Source organism: Rutilus rutilus (genome assembly GCF_951802725.1).
Source record: "Rutilus rutilus genome assembly, chromosome: 10".
Taxonomy (NCBI): Eukaryota; Metazoa; Chordata; class Actinopteri; order Cypriniformes; family Leuciscidae; genus Rutilus; species Rutilus rutilus.
Window position 1 is genome coordinate 37256979 of NC_140215.1, and position 21900 is coordinate 37278878.

The 21900-nt window shown below is 38.2% G+C and overlaps 1 protein-coding gene across 6 annotated transcripts in view; it reads left to right on the top strand.

The window, feature by feature from the left end:
• marco (macrophage receptor with collagenous structure) overlaps positions 1-21900 on the top strand; it is a 444814-nt gene that overhangs the window by 13850 nt on the left and 409064 nt on the right. For 5 of the 6 annotated variants that reach the window (XM_084420564.1, XM_084420565.1, XM_084420559.1 and 2 more), the window contains exons 6-10: positions 306-359; positions 595-693; positions 780-824; positions 969-1049; positions 1336-1398. The exons of the other annotated variant lie outside the window; for it this stretch is intronic. In XM_084420564.1, coding sequence (XP_084276690.1) covers positions 306-359; positions 595-693; positions 780-824; positions 969-1049; positions 1336-1398 — 342 coding nt within the window. The remainder of the gene's footprint in view (positions 1-305; positions 360-594; positions 694-779; positions 825-968; positions 1050-1335; positions 1399-21900) is intronic. 6 annotated transcript variants of the gene reach the window in all.

Below are 21900 nucleotides of genomic sequence, written 5' to 3' on the forward strand. Positions count from 1 at the left end.
TGAGGCACCCAAAATCTCTGGGGTGAAAAAATGACTGATTTTCATCTCTTCTTTTGAACCCAGCAGCAGATCTCAGTGACCAGAATAGAGCCGATCACTTTCTACATGTTCCTTCACAATCTGTGTGGTTTTAGTGCTCCCTGCTGGTCAAAACAGACATAAACACTGAACTGAACTAAAGCTGTCATTTGACCTTTGGTGTCTTCCATCCTTTTTTCCAACAGATGCGTGTGAATAGTATTTTGTCATTGTTATGTCATGCTTTGAGTAGTCAGTTTTTATACTCCAGTTGTGCTCTGTATTAGGTTCTCCTGGAATACCAGGGTACCCAGGACAGAAAGGAGGTCTTGGCTCACCAGGTTAGTGTATTTTTGTATATCTGTATGAATTTGTATGCATATGTGTATGGGTGTGAGTGCTCTTGAGAAGCATGTGTGAGTATTGTCCTCTTAATTTTTCGCCAGTTTTAACGCGCTGCATAGGCTTAGGAAATAATTGTACGTTAGTAATGCTAAAGCATTCACTTTTTTGGTGTACACAAAGAAAATGCTGCAAAACAATGAAATGAATTGAAAATGATTGTATTTATTTCAGGGAGGGTAGGTGAGCCTGGAGCTCCAGGTGAAAAAGGACAGAGAGGAGACCCAGGTCTCGCAGGCGTAAAGGGAATGGTCGGCGCTCCGGGTGCACCTGGTAATCGCCTCCTTACTTTCACACATCTCTCATCCCAGAATAACAGATCCACATCTCTCCCTGACTGTATTTATTTCTGTCTCCAGGCGTTTCAGGCTTAAAGGGGGATCCAGGAGAGAGAGGAATACAAGGTGCCTGATATTATGATGAAAGGCCACCTTAATAATTCATACTGTAATAAAACAGAAAATATGTGTTGTGGAAATGCCTTGCACATTTTTCCATGCTGTAAGAGTTTTATACTGCTCTAATGACTACTGCTCTGTGCACACAAGGTTTACCTGGGAATGACGGTCGTCCAGGTGCCGATGGAAAGAATGGTTTGGCAGGAACACCGGGGGCCCGTGGAAATCCAGGTACTTCTTAAAAGATAAATCTGACCCGAATGATTTGACAGTTTGTCTATAGCTGCTAATTACTACTACTGATAAAAAATAAGATTTTTTTTTCACAGTGTAGTGCAGTTGAGCAAAAGTACAACCACACCACAAAACCACTTTAATCTGTTTAGTCTGAACAGTAGTAATAGTGATGGATTCCTTATTAAACACCACTACAACTAAATCTCAGTCAAAGTCACACTTGACTGTTCTGCATTTTGACTCTTTTTGACACCTTGTACTTGAAATCTCTCTTCCTCAGGGCCTAAAGGAGACCAAGGTCCCAGTGGTGAGCGAGGAGGGCAGGGGCCTCCAGGTGTAAGGGGTAAGAAAGCTTTTGGAAAGAAACAATACAACACTACTTAAAGGTATTTAGCAGTGACATTGTCAGGCTTTTTTATTTACAACAAAATACTCTAATTGCATGGTCCAAATGTAATATAACACTGCGATATAACAATATAACAAGTTTACAGTGGATTTATAAATTAATTAAAAACATAAAAAAGCACACACCTGATTCGATTATTTGTTCTTCCTTTTCTAGAAGTAGAGTTTAAAAACCTTGCTGTATTTTTGTGTAGTTAATTAAGAGAAGGTACACTGCCATCTTGCTCCGACAAAAGTGACTTACCAAAAACTTACCAACTCGTAAATTTCCCCGGAGGACTTGAACTTACCAGTAGCCAGACTTATGACAAATGACATAAAATCTGGTGTACTTTGATTTATCTGAAATAGCTGATACCACAATATTGGAGAAAGCTTATTGCACAGCAGTTTCATCCCAGAATCTATTATACGGCAAACACAAAAGTAAAGGAAAACATATGTGTTGACTTTCAAAGATACTACGTTTTTCCAAAAACTACAGATTCTTTCACAGACAGTATTTACCTTCAAGTCACTAAACTCTACCACAAACTGGCAACTTTATTAAATACAGAGATTATAGCTTTTCCTCACAAGTGCTCATTATATCATCCTGGTACCCTGTAAATGTGACTTTGTTTTCAGGCAGAATGGTGCACCCATAAAGTTTCATAATTCCTCATTCATTTGGGCCCTAACCTGTGGTTGATTGGTCTTTTAGGGCCTGCTGGTCCACAGGGACCTCCTGGCCTGCGGGGACCATCTGGAGAAAAAGGCTCGCCTGGCCCAAAGGGAGACAGTGGCCTTGGCCTTCAAGGTATTGTAGGAGTGCTAAGAACATATGCACATAAAAGTGATATATGCTGTTGCCAATAATTTTGGGTAAATAATTGTTTTTAGGGAGCCCAGGACAACAGGGGGTAAAGGGAGATCAAGGCTTGCCAGGTAAATAAAGACAAACATGAAAACAGATGATAAACACTGGGTTTATATCATGCAGTCGTCATCTGAGTTCGATGTTGTATGTAGGTGTCCCAGGATCTCGGGGTCTGAATGGAGTAAAGGGCAGTAAAGGGGATTCAGGTGGGTTTATTAAAAATTAATTAATGACAAGAAGGCAACATCCATCTGTGTCTGTTTCTTGACTTTCTTCCTTTCCTCTTACCCTATTCTCTCCCAGGGCAAAAGGGAAATCAAGGTATGTTTTGGCATATTTTGTGTGTATCCACGATATCTGTGAGTGCACAGCAGTTATGTGATTATTATGTGAGCAAGTGAATTGATTGTATGTACATGTATGATGGTCTTAAACAGGTCTGAAGGGTGAGAAGGGTGATGTAGGACCCAATGCTGGTGTGCCTGGTAATTTCCATAATTACAGATTTATCTTTCTGAACTACTGTGTGTCACTAGCTATGTTTCCATCTAAAGTTGCAGATTTAACTTGTGTGCAAAATTGCATAAAACATTTGTGAATAAAGCAACGTTTCCATCCCATGTGTTCAAGACAGCAAAATCATCACTTCCTGGGAAATTGGCACATTATATCTGTAATAAAACCGTAAGTTGCTGCAATCAGGCTCTGTTTCCCTCCATCATGAATGAGTTTGTCTCAGAGCGTCAGACGAAACACAATAAACACTGTCATGTTCTCTTACGTTCGGATGCTGGTGTTTGGAAACGCAATCGTGTGAGACGCTTCTGGAGGAATTAAACCAAATCATTCTGATGACAGTCTTTGACTCAGGCGTTTCAGAAACACCAAACCAACAGTTGAGATGCTGTGATGCCATTGGTCCACTGGTTACTCCAGTTATCCAATCACAGCCTCTGCTGAGGCAAAGTCACATGAGGTTATTGTTGCGCATCAAAGGATTTATTCTGCAAAGGTGTTTCAATCACAGTTTATGCGCATGTCTAAATAAAAAAATACAAAATTATCCGTCGCGTAAGTTTTTATGCACATTTTTAGAATTTATGCTCATCTTGGCATTTCCATCCAGCGTTTATTATGCGATAACCCAAAATTTGCATTAAAATAGGTGGATGAAAACATAGCTAGTGTTAACGTCTATTAAATTCTCAGAGATTCTTGTATTGTTGTTGTTGTTGTTTTGTCAACTCTACAAAATAACAGTCACTTAGCATGACATATGAATGTCTGAACATGTCTCATATATGTGTATTTGTCTTTAGCTGTGGTTCGTTTAGTGGGAAGCTCCACCCGTGGAAGAGTCGAGGTGCTGTACAATGGTGTCTGGGGAACGGTGTGTGATGACAGCTTTGACTCTGTGGATGGGTTGGTGGTGTGTAGGATGTTGGGCTTCCAGAGGGCCACCCAGGTGTACACGGCCGGTGCAGGTGATGTATCTGTCTATGCTTAAGGGGTTTTAGTTAACGGTTCATGGTATACAGGCTATAGTTTCCAAAACCCTCTCAGAACGGTCTGCTGTGTATTTCCTGCAGGAACTGGGAAAATCTGGCTGGATGAGTTGCGATGTACCGGGACTGAGAGGAGCATTTTTGACTGTCCACATGGAGGAATTGATGTTCATAACTGTAACCACGGTGAAGATGTAGGAGTTAGTTGTGCCTGAATAAAAAGAGGAAAGATTCTCACACCAAGAACTAATTTTGTCTGTGTTTTGGTGATTTTTAGAAAGTCAGTTCTCCTTACACAGATGCAGTTAATCAGATTCCACTATTTTCTACTAATGTTTTAAACTGTTTCATCATATGAAACCAAATTCTTTTTGTCAAATGTTTAAAAAAAAGTGTGCATGGTGTCATCAAGGCAGCAACATTCATGCATTGTTTTTTAAATGGGACTTGCAAATATTAGTTGTCTTTGTACAATATGAATGTATAAACAAACACCTATCCTGAATCCTAAAACTGTCCTAACTCATAACACTTATACACAGCAAAATAAAGGGCTTACAGTAAAATAGCTTTTGACTCTAAAATGTGTCGTTTCTGTTCCTGTTCACTCAGGCCTTGTCTAAACTAATAGGTTTTCGTTTAAAAACGCATCTTTTTCTCTCCATTTTGGCCTTGCGTCCACACTGAGATGGCGTTTTAATTAATGAAAATTATTTTTTGAAAACGCTCTCCAAAGTGGATAAATCTGAAAACGCTGTTGGTATTTAAAAATAGATATTCATGTTTATGCCAGTATTGTGGCTGTTATGTGCTATTCACTTTCACACTGTTGTTAAAATATGTTACTTTGCACACACTTCATATCACAGTCATGCAAAGATGACAGAAAATGCACTCACTGTCCTGCGGCAAAACATGAGAGCAATTGCGTTTTAGACCAAACAAATAATGGTGAGTGAGTGCGACCTGGACGCATCAGAGAATGCTGAGATATTTTGCTAAATAAAATGACCCTGCCAAAAGAATTGTGCGATAACTTTATTATTTATTATTTTCCATCTGTATCATCTCAGTGAGCTTTTGTGAGGTTTTATGCATGCCCAGTAAAGGTGAATTTATCATCTTCATGCGTTTTCCAAGAATCCCAACAAACCCAATCGCATTTCTGTCACGATCCTTCTTTAACTAGCACTGTCCTGAATTTTGGATCTAAGAGACACTAAGTTACGATTATCATTCAGCTCTTGTTCTCCTCTCCAGGGAGTTCCTCTCTCCAGTCCTCCCTCTCTCTCACGGTGTCTGTCTGGCCCCTCATTAGCTGTGGGACCCTGGGTAAAGAAGACTGGGTTTGGGAGTGAGGTCCTCTGAAGGGCTAAGATGCCGTACTAATAAATAAATGATCCAGTCGGTGACAGTAATAATAATGAGAGAGGAAGGGATACGGTAGCATTTATAAAGAGCTCCGGTCCACTGGGAGCAAGAGGCTCTGTGCTCTTTTATACTGAAGCCCAATCTGAGAACTGATCAACACCAGAGTGTGTTACTTACAGACAATAATTACCACAACGCACTTACAATGGGAGCATTCAGGGATATACACCTCATAGACTTCAATGCATGAATCGCTAAAATTATTGACTATATTTTGAGACAAAGGTCTTGTTAATGATTTTCAGGTTTCAGTTAGCGAGGGAAGGGCATAAAAAAGCTATTTAAACGCAGCCCTAGTTGACTAAATGCCACTTGAAATCAAGGAGATACAAAAATCTGGACTTCTTCAGGTACTGGACAAGAGATATTATCATGAATAATATCAGAGCGGACCTTTATTTATTTATATTAAATGTTTTACTTTTTTTTTTTTTGACAATAATTTAATTGTATGTATTTTTCATGTTTATGCCAAAATTCTTAATTATCATTCATTGTAGTAGTAGTAGTAGTAGTAGTAGTAGTAGCGCTGTCGATGTGTTACTGTTTAAGACTAATTAAATATGTTTTACATTGTTACATTTCTTTATAAGGCAAGTACTGCAAGAACTAAAAGGATGGACAAGATCACAACAAGCAACACAAATAGTCAGCAAATCCTGTTTATCCGTCAAATTCGTTTAGCCTATAAATTAAAACTCAATAGGTATGAAATATGAAAAACATAAATGAGAAGATGAACACTTCACCACTTCAGGTTAGCAGGGAAATTTATTTATTATTCAAAATGCACATTTGGAAAAGAAAATATTGTTATAGGAAGATTTCAGCCGGTTCAATATAATTCAAGTTAACTTTTAGAAAAATATCCAAGGTACTTCTTCCAGCTTAAAAGAGTTAAAAAATTATTTAACATCATGGCTATCACAATAGAAACATTAAAAATGGCAGAAACGCTTCACACTAATGCATTTCAGCCATCAGCCTTCCTCACAGTGTGTCAGGGACTAAATGAGTCCCAAATCACATACTCGCTTGAGTACATTTGCTGCCTTTATAAATCATTCAGATGAAGGAATATCATGAGATAGGAAGTAGATATAATATTGTTACCCATTACAAAGTATAATGACATGTATCAAACAAAAAAGCAAAAAGAGTAAAAAAGAAAGAAAATAATAATAATTCATGCTAAAAAAAATTATTCATGTTAACACAGAGCATATGATTAATTGATTCATTATTTTAATCAACTGACAGTCCTAAAACATAGTAATAATCTGTGTTCTCATGAGTAACTGTCTGAGGTGCGCTGAATGCTGTTAAAATGCCTGAGCCGTACAAGTAGAACGAGGAAGTAGTTGTGCAAACTGGTCATTAACAACTTATGCAACAGGAATAGGAAAGCATTTAAATTATTTATTTAAAAAAAAGTTATTCTAGAGAGTAAATGAGGAAGTACAATTGCTGAGGTTTCTGTAAAAGTAGCAGATGCGTGTTTGTAAGTGGGAGTGTGTGTATGCATGTGTTGTAAACAACACCGCAATATAGAGAAACTGCTGACCAGATCCAGCAGAGCTCAGTGTTCATGCTCTGTGTCCAAGATATCAACTAGCTATTTATACGTGTTATTTTTCTTCTGGTGGACATCTGGTAGCCTGGCTCTGCCCTCCGACGTACTTCCGCTCAATTTTCATTTTCCTTCAGTACTTCGTCTGGGTTTGCGGTATATTCGTGGGTTTTCTCTGGCCAAATTTTTACCGGTCCAATCAGCGAAGAGAGGGAGTGGCTGAGAACGATGATGTTGAGGTTGTGCGCCAGTTTGAGTTGTAGGGTTACGTCACGACCAAACATTAGCGATTGGTTAAGGCAGATCCAGAGTGGCTCTGGGCAGATCCAATAGTCTTAAACTTCAACAGAGTACCCGCCTTCAGGGTTAAGTTAACGCTTGTCAATGGAGAGTGGCCAGACTCTCTGTACAAATTAAATGTACGAGAGTCTGGTAGGACCAGGCTAGATATCTGGTGGATCACTTCTGAAAATTCCAGCACAGCACTACAACAACCATAATGAAATGAGCCTTCACAATAGATAATGCTTTACAAGAACTCTGTTAGAGAGCTACATAGGCTATGGCTGTTTATCTGTTCAATAAAATACCTTACTGACCCGGTCATAAAAATAAACGCCATTTCTGCATCACTTTTACTTTTCCTAACTGAAGAAATAGATAAAAGAAATGCTGTCTTCAGTGTGAGAAGTGTCTAATGGCTCTAATTGACATATCGGTAAGCCCCTCCCCTCAAACGCAGATGAGCCAATTGCAGTTGAGTATCAGTTGCACGGCGAATGAAACATTGGAAGATACAAAGCTCTCATCGGTTTGATGGTGTTTATGCTACAAAAATTGGTAAAACGCCAATCCCAATGAAGACGAAAACGTTAATTTTCCACTGGAGAAATTACAAGACTGACTCCACCTCGCATGAAACTGGGTCCATTTCCCTGGACTGACACCATTGAGAGAACCTTTCCCACTAGCAGCATTCAGCCGCCTTGCAGATGGGGCTTGCAGTGTTGTCAGACTTGCTTCTCCAAGAGCTCTGGAAGACTCCTGTCTAGCGGCCAGACCTGTAGATTGTACCTCGCTGGATCTGGTGCCAGATCTGACTTGGGCCTTCAAGATCCTCACTTTGGCCAGAACCACTGGCAGAAGTAGTAGAGGAGGAAAATGCATACAAGAGCACTGGTGGCCATTTGCTTGCTAGAGCATCCACCCGAGGGACACTATTGAATGACAATGTGCTCTAAACAAGTTTTTAAATGGATAGGTCCGGTCCTTGATTCTGATTGATTGAGTCGCGTTCGAAGCCGTTGTAAATTACTCAACAAACACACACACACCTGTGACCGCATTACATTAGTGTTATTGCGCTACTGCCGTTTGTGATGCTTTGTTGCTGCATGTGTTGCTTGGCAACCTCAATATGGAACTATATTGCTTGGCGGAGGAATAAATGTGTTTTCACGTTATAGTTTTTGTTGCTGGTGTTTATTTTATGAATAAAATGAATATTAAAATGATTTTTTTTTTTATGGAGTAACCGTTATAAAAGCAATAAGCCACTTGAAGCCGTGTTTTACAGTGAATTTAGATCAGCTAAGGGGGTTTAAGGCAAAACTGCTTCGCGGGTCTTATTGCTTTAGTTTGACCCTGCATGATTCATTACGTGTAATGGTGCCTTCACACTGTCATTGCTGTTTACCACTGTGTGTTTGATAAAAGCTCTGCAAACGGAGGTGCACATGAAACTGCCTGGTGGCCGTCAGAAGGGGGTCAGAAGTTATCTGATGTGGTTTCTTGGGGGTCTGTTGAGGTCTGATGGGGTCTGAAGTCATCTGATGGTCTGTCTGAATTTGTATTGATCTGTCTGAGTTGGTCTGATTTTCTATCCGTCTAACAGTAAAAACTTAACTAAAATTACTTGAATCTTTCAAACAAGAATTTGTCAAGCAAACATTAAAAATCATCTTTACAAACTTAACTTTTAAGCCCCTAAATCAGGGATAGGCAACTCCGTCATAATTTCTTACCGTCATTTTAATTTTCATATTTTAATGATAATAAGACATTTAATAGGCTCTGTTTTTGTTCACATTTTCATTTTTATTCACAAACTTACAGACCAAGCATATAGGCTAGAATAGATTATGCTAAATATAGGCTATGAAGAGAAAGTTGAACAGAGACTGGGTCACTTTTCAAGTTTCATCATGAATGTTTGTCCAATAAATCATAATAAGCTTTGTGCTTTGTTACTTTTGAAATGAAACAAAGTCTCAGCTTTCAAATTCTGTCCATTTTATCACAAAATTCAAACAATAAATACCGTTTTGGCGCGAGAGATCACTAGTATGGCAAGCCGTTTTAACTTTTATTCATTTCCAGGATATGAATTCTTGATATCTACAATTCAGTTTTCACTAGTTCAAATGATAGTTATTGATATCAGAAATTACATTTCCACTAGTAACAATGCTAATTCTTGATATCAACAATTAAATTTTTACTAATTAAAATGCTCATTCTAGATATCAATAATTGAATTTCAACTAGTAAAAACTAGTTGAAATATGTGAAATTGTAATTTCAACTGGTAAGAAATCAATTCTTGATATTACAATTACAGATATCAAGAATTATAGTTTTTACTAGTTGAAATTCAATATCAAGAATTATCATTTTAATTAGTAAAAATGTAATTGTTGATATATGAAGAATTAGCATTGTTACTAGTGGAAATGTAATTTCTGATATCAAAAATTGCCATTGTTACTAGTATCCCTAGTAGTATACCAGTGTTACTATAATTTTAACTAGTGAAAATTGAATTGTTGATATCAAGGATGAAATTAATCAAAGTTAAAGGAGAACTCGGCAACTCTAGCGAACTCTAGTCACTTCTTCGCTGATTTTCCCTTTTGTTGTTGCATGTTTTCCCCATGAGCTCCCCCTACTGCTGTGGGGGGGGGGGGCGTATATTTCACAACACGGTCGTAAAAAAACTTGCGCGGCCTCCTCTCCCTCTCTACCGCTGCTCATGTGCGTTTGTTTTGATCGGAGCAAGCCAACTGTATCGTGTGGAGCTATGTCTACCGAGGTGGGTAATCTGGTAATACATCATACATGCGTGTGTGTTTATGTCGAATTGCCGTAAAGCGTGAGTTTCGCGCTCGTTCTCATTCTTGTTCTCGCTTCTCACGAGACTTCCAATTTCTATCTTGCCGGGACGGTAGTCCCCAAGTTGCAAGGTTGGTTTTCCGCCTGGGGACGCTGGGGGGAGCGGGGAAAGTCACCAATATCACCAGAACAGGTTGTTTAACCATCCAAATGATTTCTAGACAGTTTTATTAAGTTAAAAAAGTTACCAAGTTCTCCTTTAAAATGGCTTGCCATAGCGCCTCAGTTCAAGCGAAGTGCGAGTGAACGTGACCATCCCTTCCTCTTTACTACAGAACCAAATAAACATAAATGAACATCAGAAATACGTTGAAAGATACAGTCCAACTTACCAAAATCCGTATAATGTCTCTCATGTAACTGCTCAATCAGTGTTTCATCCGCAGAAAGACATAAATAAAATATAGACAGTAAAAAACAGGGCCGGGTTTCCCGATAACGATGTATCTTAACTCTAAAGAGCGTTTTCTACGTGCAAGGTTACGAACAGTCGCAGCAATTCCACGAGCGTTTCCCAAAAATGAACTTAACATGAACGCGCGAGAACCCGCTCTACGTGCTACTTAAGAGTCGCTGTCCATTCGCGAAGTGCTGAAATATAACCTTATATGGAATCGTATTCTGAACGTTTAACCTAATAATTGTCATATGTTGTGGATTAGCAATCAAGACAAGTCTATATAAAGCACCTACAGGCGGAGGCACTGACAAAATGGCAAAAAAACAAACAAAAAAACACGAAAAGATACCTTTCAAAAAGATGCAATTAATGTCTTTTTAGAGGAGATAGAGCGAAACAAAGATGTAATTTTTAACAGATTTAAAGGATTTTTTATTTTTTTTCATTCATTTAATTGATTAAAATTATTAGATTAAATTATTTATATATTTTTTTTGTTTTCTGACCTTTTTAATGATTTAATTTATACATTAATTTAACCAACAACATAAAAAGAGTAATAAAGTGTACAATAAAGTACAATCAAAACCTTATATTATAATCACATTGCATTTGAATAAAGTTAAAGGTGTAATCTGCCGGTTGTCCTGCAGGTGTCCTCATAACTCTGTCTTCTTACGATGCACTTGGGGATGTACGATTACTCCAGAGCACTCGTAGAGCTACGAAGATTTTCAAGTGCTACTTAAGCTACGATGCTTTTGGGAAACAGACCATAATATTAAGATTAGTCGTACGATCGTTTTTACGATCTACTTAGGCTCATGATGCTTTTGGGAAACGCAGCCCAGCTTAGTAAACAATGTAACTCAGAAAAGCCATTCGTTGCCCATTAACTTTATAGTCAGCAAGAGCACACTCGCCACCAGGTGGACAGGAGTGAGAATTACAAATTCAAAATGAGATTGATTTCAGATTTTTCCATTAGGTAAAAAAAAATTAAAAAATTCCGGTTAACGCAACATCTGCTGTAGGCACCTTCATCTGGTGTGTGACGGACATCAGCAAAAAATGCTCAGAAAGACTAACCTTTAAAGTCTCCTTTCTCCTGAGCTAAATGTATGGCAATAAACGCTTCATGTCCTTGATGTGACCAATAACACATTTTCTTTTTTTTCTATGGGACCTGTGCAGTGAAATAAGAGCACAGTAAGTGTGTGAACTGCTGTTTTGTGTCAGCTGTTACTAAATTGTGTATTTTAAAACTGTAATGTTGTATTGACGAATCAAAATTCAGGATCGGAACAATTCATTTTATATACACTATATTTCAGCATTTTTCAGTGCTCTTGTCCCATTACTGCTCTGCAAGAAGATTTTTTATTAACCTTTGTGGCTAAATAGTATTCAGGCTTTGAATATGATCCTCTTTTCTAAAGTGTCATGCTGTCCTCTATAACACATGATATTGGGGAAGGAAGGTCTCATGTGGGCAGTGCTGTGTCCTTTGACCCAGAATCTGCTTTTCTTACGAAAGATTATAAATTTAATTGTGCAAGTAATCATTTTTCTTACAGAGGGTTGCATGAATCTTCACTGTCATTTTTGTCAATGCTTGTACTTTTTACCTCTGTATATTCTACTGATAAAAACCTGGTGTTTGTCTCTGTACTCTTGAGGCACTGCAGAACTAATGCAAATGTCAAAAAGTAGTTAATGTCAATGCAAAGAAAGACACCAAGCTCTTGTAGTTATTTTGATAATGCTGATATGTACGGCAACACTATCAATTTATTTGAAAGTTAGTGGAGTAAAAATTACACGTTACAACAATTTTGTAAATGAAAGTTTCATCAGAAGTATTCATATTACAGTACGCTTTTATTCAGAACGACTAACAAAATGAGAATAATAAAAGAAGAAGTTATTAATCCAAGGGTGAAAACATGGCAAGCACAGCCATACAACATTTCAGCTGAGTGGATCAAAAGTGTAAATGCAGAACATTTCAAGTGCAACTAAATTAGTTGCTCAAATTTGTTATGTTCTTTAGATAGACAGACGAACACGAGCACCTGCTCCATCACATAACTTTATTAAACTGACTTCAGTAACAAAACATACACACGTGACTCTGGATGTCATTATATCAGATGACCACTAGACAGGCTTGGGAGGATTACTTTAAAAATGTATTCCGTTACAGTTACAAATGACTTCATAAAAAAAGTATTCAGTAACGTAATCCAAGTACTATAATATGAAAGTAATGTAACTAATTACTTTTGGATTACTTCAAGGTCACGTATATAAATAAAGTCAAGCAAGAAGAAATATTATTAAAAAAAAATATAAAAAAACTTTTATTTATTAAGAATTTGGCTCAGTGTACATTACAATATTTTCAAAATATACACACAGGCCTGAATATATATTTATGTAAAGGGCTATACAGACATCTAGTGGCTAATGTATGGTATTACAGATTATTTTGTTTTATTTGTAACTAATTTTTAACTTAAAAATAAAAACACAACATTTAAAATTTTTGCACAATCTACATATTAGTTTATTTTAAAATAGGCCTACATGTTGACTAAAGCCGTGATCTTTCTTAATTTGCCTGACTGAACTTGGGGCGTTGGCAGTGGGAGTTCCCCTACGTTACCTAGACAGCGAACATCCCGTTACGTGAGAAAAGATTAAGAAAGGACATTTTGAGTACTAAAAAAGATACTCTCCTAATTTCTACAAAATAGCAGCGGAATTTCCATGAATTAAAAGCGATTTTACCCGCAGGCAGCATCGTTTCTACTAGCAGCAGTGATTCAATCTGCGTCTGAGGAGATTGTAGACAGCTGTTATTTGCGCATTCACCAGCGCGTGGCACACGTGAGTCATTACTGGCAACAGAACCAGGAACTACTGTATAATCAAGCAGCGCTTAATATAGTGTTATTATGCCAAAATACTTATTTATTTAGTTTTAAATTAAACCATTGTAATCCTGAAAGTATTCCCCCCTTTTTTTAAATGTAACTATAATCTGATTACTACGTTTTTTGACGTAACTGTAACGGATTACAGTTACTGGATTTTTGTATCCTGATTACGTAACGCCGTTACATGTATTCCGTTACTCCCCAACCCTGCCACTAGATCTCCTCATAACCTCATGTGTGTATAACCTAATATGTTACATCCCCCTTCTTAAGTATATTCCTTTATACTGATGCATAGAACTTCTGCACAAACTTCTAAACACAACATTTGAGTTTCATTTACCAAACTTTCAGCATAACTGCAAAATTATTCAACACATTTTCATTAATGCATTTGTACTCATAAACTATTGCATTTCAACTTATTGCACATCCAACAATGCACATACATTGTATTTACTCTCAGTCTTTGTATTTTTCAGGTATTTTTACAATTCTTCCAGACCTTGTACGGTAAGCTTGCTCTTTTTCTTCGCTTTCATTACCCTTTCTTTCATTTGAAATGTCCTTACTGTCAAGTGCATTGCTCTGTGATGCATCAACCGACTGCTGACTATCAGTATCCATGTCAATGCTTTTCTCAAATGTTGAAGAGTCTGTTTCTCTTGTTTTTCTTAAATGTCTGTGATTTCGTCTGAACAGCTTTCCATCAGGAGTCTTTACTATAAAAGAACGTGGCTGTTCATGCTTTCCCAGAACAACAGCTGGCTTCCATGAAACTCTGCGCTTTCTTTATTATTAAGAGATTTTTCACTGTCTGCACTGCTCTCTCGGCTTGTCCATCAGACTGTGCATAACCCGGACTTGAAGTCACATGCTTGAATCCCCATTCCTCTGCAAAACTTGAAAATTCAGCACTTGCATACTGAGGTCCATTGTCAGATACTACTATATCTGCAATTCCATGTCTTGCAAAGATGGACTTCATTTCCCTGATGACTCCACAGCTTGTCGTGTCCCTGAGTCGTTTTACCTCGATGTACTTTGAAAAGTAGTCCACACATAACAGAAATGCTGAACCACTATGGTAAAAAATGTCTGTACCTATTTTTTCCCAAGGTCGCCCTGGCACTTCATGTTGGAAAAATGGCTCTTTTTGATTGTTGTTCCTGTTTTCATTGCAGGTAGCACATCTGGATACTGCATCCTCAATTTGTGTCGACATACCTGGCCAGTACAAAATGTGTCTGCCTCTTGCCTTTCATTTGACAATTACCAGGTGTGACTCATGTATTTTGTTGATCATTTCCTGTCTTAGCTGATTTGGAACAATGAGCTTATTTGCTTTAAATAACAGACCATCTTCATAACTGATTTCCTCTCGAAATGTCCAGTATTGCTGTATTGATCTTGGCATCCTAGATCGTTCTTTCGCCCATCCATTCAGCACTGCCTTTTTTTAACATTTGCATCTCTGCATCCTCTGCTGTTGCTTTTTTGAAAGCATCCAGTTTCTGTTCTGAAATAGTAAGTTGTGACGTAATCCGGTTCACTGCGAGATCCTCTTCCAGCAGATTTTCCTTCTGTTCGTGTAGATAAGCACGACTTAGAGTATCTGCTATGTATAGTTCCTTACCAGGTTTGTACATCACCTTCAGATTGTATCTCTGTAGTCATAGTATCATTCTTAGTAATCTCATAGCAGCCTGATGCAGCGGCTTCTTAAATATACTCTCTAATGGCTTGTGATCACTTTCAATCGTGATTTCCTTTCCGTACACATACTGGTGAAATTTCTTAAATCCATAATAATGGCTAACAACTCCTTTTCAATTTGCGCATATCTACGCTGACAGTCGTTCAGAGCTCTTGAGCCATAAGCCACTGGCCTTCCTTCTTGCAGAATCACAGCTCCTATTCCTTCTGAACTGGAATCTACCGACAATGTGACCGGTTTGCTCACATCAAAGAATTTCAAAGTAGGACTTTGAGTAACCAAATATTTTAGTTTTTCAAAACTTTGCTGTTGAGCATCCTCCCAGTGCCACTCTGTCTCTTTCTCCAGCAATTTCCTCAAAGGTGCACTTATGTCAGACATATTGGGAATGAACTTTGCCAGATATTGCACTACTCCAAGAAATCTTTGCAGTTCTTGCTTGCTTTGTGGTGGTGGAATTTCAGTCACTGCCCTTTTTCTTCATCTGACTTAACTCATTGAGCACTCAGTATGTGTCCTATGTATTTGATCTCCATCATTCTTATTTTGCACTTGTTCCTGTTGAGCTTTAAACATTCCAGCAGCTTTATTAGCCTTTCATCATGCTCTTGAATGGAGTCTCCCCACACCAGCAAGTCAACGATGATATTTACCACACCTTCCAGTCCTTCTATCATTTGTGCAATGGATCTCTGAAAGACTTCTGACGCTGAGGATATACCGAAAGGTAACCTAAGAAAACGGTATCACCCAATTGGCGTGTTTATTGTGCAAAGCTTTGAACTTTCATGATCCAGCTTTATCTGTCAAAACCCTTGATTCGCATCTAGCACAGAAAAGTACTTTGCATTCGGCATTCTTGAGACCACATCTTCTACTGTCAGCATTGGATAATGCTCTCTTTTTATCGCCAGATTGAGATCTGCGCATTTGCTTCGATGTAACTACAGTTACCATGCTGTTGACCCATTCAGTTGGCTCAGTTTGCTTTGCGATGACCCCCATCTGCTCCATTCTTTGTAGCTCTTCAACCACTTTCTCTCGCAGAGCTACAGGTATCCTTCCTGGCGCATGCACAACTGGTCTGATATTTGGATCAATTTGTAAGTGGTGTTCTCCTGGTAAACAGCCTAATCCTTCAAATAGATCGTTAAAATCCTTGAGAATGTCACTGCTCTTTTCAATTTCATACAGTCTTTTGACCATGCCCATTTTTTGACATGCAGATCGTCCTAGAATGGCAGGTGCATCATGCTTCATTATTTCAAGCATGATTTGTATTTCTGTCCTTTGTACTTTCTTGCCCAATGGCGCCATCTTGTGTCCAGAATATGTAACAAGTTTGCAGCTTGACCTCTGCAGTCTCCCTGCTATGTTTAGCAAATTGTACACTCTTTCTGACATGACATTACATTCAGCTCCTGTATCCAGTATCACTTTCACATCATTCTTGTTTATCTGGATTGTCTCGACCCATTGTTCATCCTCCTTACTTGAGTTGATGGACATTACATTTCTTTCTTTTTCCACTGTTACTGTACCAATAAACATGTTACCATCTTGTTCAATCACGTGCATTCTTTTACTCTGACTCTGCAGGTCTTTGGTATTACACATCTTTGCAAAATGATTTTTCTTCTGACAAGACTTACATGTTTTCCCGTAGGCTGGGCATTTTCTGTACTCGTGCTTGTTGCCGCATCTGCTGCATTCCTTTCTCATCACTGACGTCTGCTCTGATTTGGTGTCTCTTTTCTTTGGCTTTATGGCTTCAACTTTGTGTACATTTACTTCAGCAAGTGCTTTCATCTGACTCGACGTGATCTTGCTGGCCCTGCAAATGTCTATGGCCTTTTCCAATGTGAGATCCGTTTCTCTTAGAAGTCTGCCTTTTAGTTGATCCTCTCTTATGCCACATACAATCCTATCACGAATTAATGAATCGTGCAGATCACCAAACTCAGTCTTTTGCTTTGCTTTTCAGATCAGTGACATACATGTCGATTGTTTCTGGAGGCCCTTGCGATCTCGTGAAAAACACGTGTCTGATGTATGGTAGGTTTTTTCGAGGCTCACAGTAATTTTTAAACTTGTCTTTTAGTACTTGTATTTTATTCCTCTCCTCTTCTGAGAACTCAAATGTATTACATACTTTTATGGCCTCTTCCCCCGCCACGTGCAGAAATGTAGCACACTGCACCGTCTCAGACTTCTCTGCTACTCCGCTAGCTAGCGAGCAAACTGGAAGTATCCAGTTCTTCCAATTTTCCGAGAGATTTCCTTGCAGAATCAATGGCGGTGGTGGCTGTAACTGTGCCATCCTCTTTTCTTGCGTTTATATCAGTTTTATTCTCTAGACAGACCGAAGAACACGAGCACTTGCTCCATCACATAACTTTTATTATCTCACTTCCGTCAAAACATACACACGTGACTCTGGATGTCATTATATCAGATGACCGCTAGATGTCCTCATAACCTCATATATGTATAACATATATAATATGTTACAATAACTAAACTAAGAGAAACCAAGAGAAAACTTAAGAAATACACTATTGTGGCCGCTTGTTGTCACCATCACTGCTCCTCAACTATACAAAGGATAAAGGCAGCTGAGACATGGACCTGTTGGAGAGAAGGGGGTAGGCGCCAACAAGCTTAAGCTTCTGCCTACTCCTTTTGAGCATCATATCCACATTATTTATTTATTTATTTATTCATCTGCGCATGTATCTTTCTTTAGCTTTGCTTGCGGTGCTGAACTCTGCTCCTATGTAGAACTTTGTGGAACTCAGATGCTCAAATAAATAAAGATGATGAGATCAATCCTTGAAATACCTTGAAAGTGAGATGGAATTTACTGACCCCTTAGTTTGGTTCATTGTGACGCCTTCTTACTGAGGTCTTACTGTGGTGATATTAGCAGGGGTGCACATAACTCTTTTGGTCTGGTTCTCAAGGGAGCACCTGGAGATGTTGCTTGGTACTCAGACTTTACGCAGCACACTTATCCTACAAGCTCCCTTAATGTAAAATAACACTATTTGTTCACTGTAGAAATTAAATATAGGTTCATCGTTGTTCATTTTATTAACATTAATAACAGACAACAAAAGGAATTTTAGGCTGCTGTCACTTTAAGACTGAATGCACTGACCGAATATGCTGACACACTTTCTCAACTGTTCACTTATGACGTAACCAGGAGAATACTTGCCAAGATGGGTATTTTGACATCATTTTGTGTGTATGTGTCTGTTCAAGCGCAAGTAAACATGAAAGAGGAATCAATTCAGTGTTCTAGCGCTGTCTGAAACGCCTCTGCCTCTCTCTCTCTCTCTCTCTCTCTCTCTCTGCATGAATGTGTAAACTGGCAAGACAAAACACATCCAAATGATACACTTTTACTCAATGATGGTTAAATTTAGCAGTTTTACCATCATAGGGTGATGGTACCCCCCAAAAAGCTCTGCAGCAAATGCACAGAAATCAAGAATCAGAAAAGAGTTGTAATAGCTCTGTTTGAAATTACAATATATAAAATAAGCTACAACTTAATATTTAAATAGATTTTGTTATTCATTTCTGTAGTATACTCACTCAAAGCCTTCATCAGCCACTCTCCACAGGATAAACACACATGCTCATCTGAACCTGTAACATCCAGACAAGATTCACGTTATCTCTGTGATTTATGATCTCAACACTACATTTACATGTTGAGGTTGTTGCTGATGTGTTAACTCACTTTTTATCCAACATAAATGTGTAAGGACTGATTTTCCTGCTAAGACCAAACTCACCCTGCAATAAGGCCATAAAACGCACCCTGGACAAAAGATAGCAAAGACAGAGCACAGGACAGACCTGCATTATTGAGTGTGACTTAGCCTGTCCAAACTTTTCTTCTTCCTTATCTCTGCATCCCCCCTCTCCCTCCTCAAGTCACTGAAAGTTCACTAAGAATGTCTATATATCACATATGATCAGTGTTGGGAAGGATACTTTCAAAACGTATTCCGTTACAGAATGCATGCCCCAAAATGTAATTTGTAACGTATTTCATTACGTTACTCAATCTGAGTAATGTATTCTGAATACTTGGATTACTTCCACATTGAATTGCATTTTATAAATGTAGGAATGTGGAATACGGTGCGGTGATGCGGTGGTGACGCGTTCATGTAACATGTTAGGGTGGCGCTGCCAATAAAGCACCTAAAAGAACCGGCAAAAGTAATGATTATGAATAAGTCAAATATAGCAAGGAGATATTTTAATTGTTAATTAATAAACAAGTGTTTAATGTGTCAGTGTCGGCTGCAAAGATGACGATGCTGACTCGCAGTAGTGAACGCGCCAGAGAGAAATGCGCATTTAGGATTACATAAGCAGAGAGCAGTCTGTTTTATTTCGTTTTGAATTGTTGGTTTAAAAGTAGACATGTCTGTGAGGCAAGTATAACCTTATACGCTAAGTTTCGGTTCATTTATGAGATGAGCTCCAGTTCACGCACCTCAACGCTTGTGTCATGATTATATTGTCTGCTATATTTACTTCTTATTCATTAAATCCAGGCAAGTAGTTGATGAAACATTTGTTAAAATTAAGATACAATTAATACAAAACGAAATTCACTTTAAAGAAAGGCTTTGTGCTTTCTGTTTGAGGTCTCTGTGAAAGTTTTAAAACAGTCTTTTAGTGCCGCTTTCAGAGTGGTCACGTCCGTAACATTTTTTTCCTCATAAATGCGAACACGAAAAATTAAATAAAATGAATATTTTGTGTTCTGTGGAGAGCCGACCCTTCTTCATCCGGTGGGTAGTATTACTTTTGGTTTGCGCAGTGTAATTTACAGAAGTACTAACAAATATTTTGACACCTAAAAGTTAAAGATTTTGTGTCACGCATGCTTATTTCCCTCATATTTAATAGAAAACGCATGTGTAGACAGATATTTTTCTAATATCTGGACTCCTTTATTAAGGGACTATGGATATATAAACAGACGTTTCAATATATTGGTATTAAATGCATTTTCTGAGAGTTTCTATTTCAAGTTTTGAATGCAAATGTCAGTCCATTACGCTGGAATTGCCCAATTTTAAAGTATTATTTTGTGGTGTAGGTCTACGTATTTTATAATGTTAACTTCAAATAATACTAATAGTAATTTAAAGATGTGGTAGCATTAGATCTGGACGGGAAGGATAACATGGGAGTTGGAAGGGGCGTGTCGTGATTCTGCACACCGCGACACAGGTTCGTGGATCTGAGTGTCACGACTTCGGTTTCATATCTCATATCGTTACAGCCTGGTAGCAACCTGATACAACTATAAAATAGCAAGGTGACCAGGAAAACTACAGCAGACGACTAAACCTGGCTAATTAAAACAAATTACTTACTTTAAGATGCTTCTTCAGGTTGGTGGAGTTGGACGTGGAAAGGAGGTTGGTTGCTGGCAAGCAGAGGTTGCACTACACAGTTATATTTCGTTCTCCCTTCTCTTTTATTTAATGTGAAATGCTGTTTGAATTTCCGAGATAGAAACGCATTCTTGCCCTGCTCTGTTGTTTCGGCTCCATCTTTAACTCTAGCTCCTGCTGCTCCTCTTCCGACTCCATTGTGACTGATCACGCAAACCGCGCATTTACTCACTGGAGTAAAAAACTCTCATAACAATTTTATGAAGGAAGAGAAAGCATATGAGATGACAATTTCAATATTTAAGTTTGTAAATGTGTATTAAGTGTAGCATTCATCATACATATGAAAAAATATTTAGATGAAACTCAATTAAACGAAATAAAATGTATGAATTGTATATATATATATATATATATATATATATATATATATATATATATATATACACACATACATACATATATATATATATATATATATATATATATATAAAACAAATTAGGCTATAGTATTGCTCAATATTTAAGTGTATAAAAGTGTAACATTCAACGTACATTTGAAAAAACACCAGGAAACTAAGAAGTTTCAGCATAGCCCCTAGTACATAAAAGACAGAAAGCACACATATAAAAATAACACTCTTTACAACCTACCCTTCACCTAGGCCTGAGATGGCCCGCCTTAATTTAAACAACTACAATAACTTCATCAGAGGGTAAAAATCTATACAAAATGCATGGGTAGATCATTCTTAATGTGGCCCAATTTTTTCATGTCTGTCTGTCTGCGATCGTGGGCATTGTTACATTTATTATTATTAAAACTAATAATACAGCAATAAATAAAAATAACACTATTTATAGAAGTCAGAAGAACATACCTTTACTTTGTGTTACGGAAGCAGACAGACAACAAGGTAAGTGAAGCTGTAATGTTTATTTGAAAAAACAGAATGACAAGATGGATCAACGAGCTGGATATTGGTGAGTATCAGAGTTTAGAGGAAGGGAGTTCTGGAATGTAACTCGTGATGACTGATGATTGTTTCTTTGCAGGGACGGCAGGATGAGACTTCAGAGCGGAGATGAACTTGGGGTGTAGACGAAGACAGGTGACAGCACACACTCACGCACCACAGGATGATTCTGAAGGGCTTACGGCTCGTACACCACTCGAGTTGATTTCTGGATTGACTGGAACAGACAGGATACGTCGTAGAGAACTGGTAAGTAAACACAGGTAAGTTTAGTAGTGAAACTCGCAGAGAGAAGCACTAGAGTCCGCTTCGGATAAACGAGCCCGGACAGTGAAGAGTGCGTGAGGTGTGCTTATGAAGCAGTGGTGATTGAAGGGGTGCAGGTGTGACTAATTAATATTCAGGTGACTGTGATCGCTGGGTGATTGTGGTG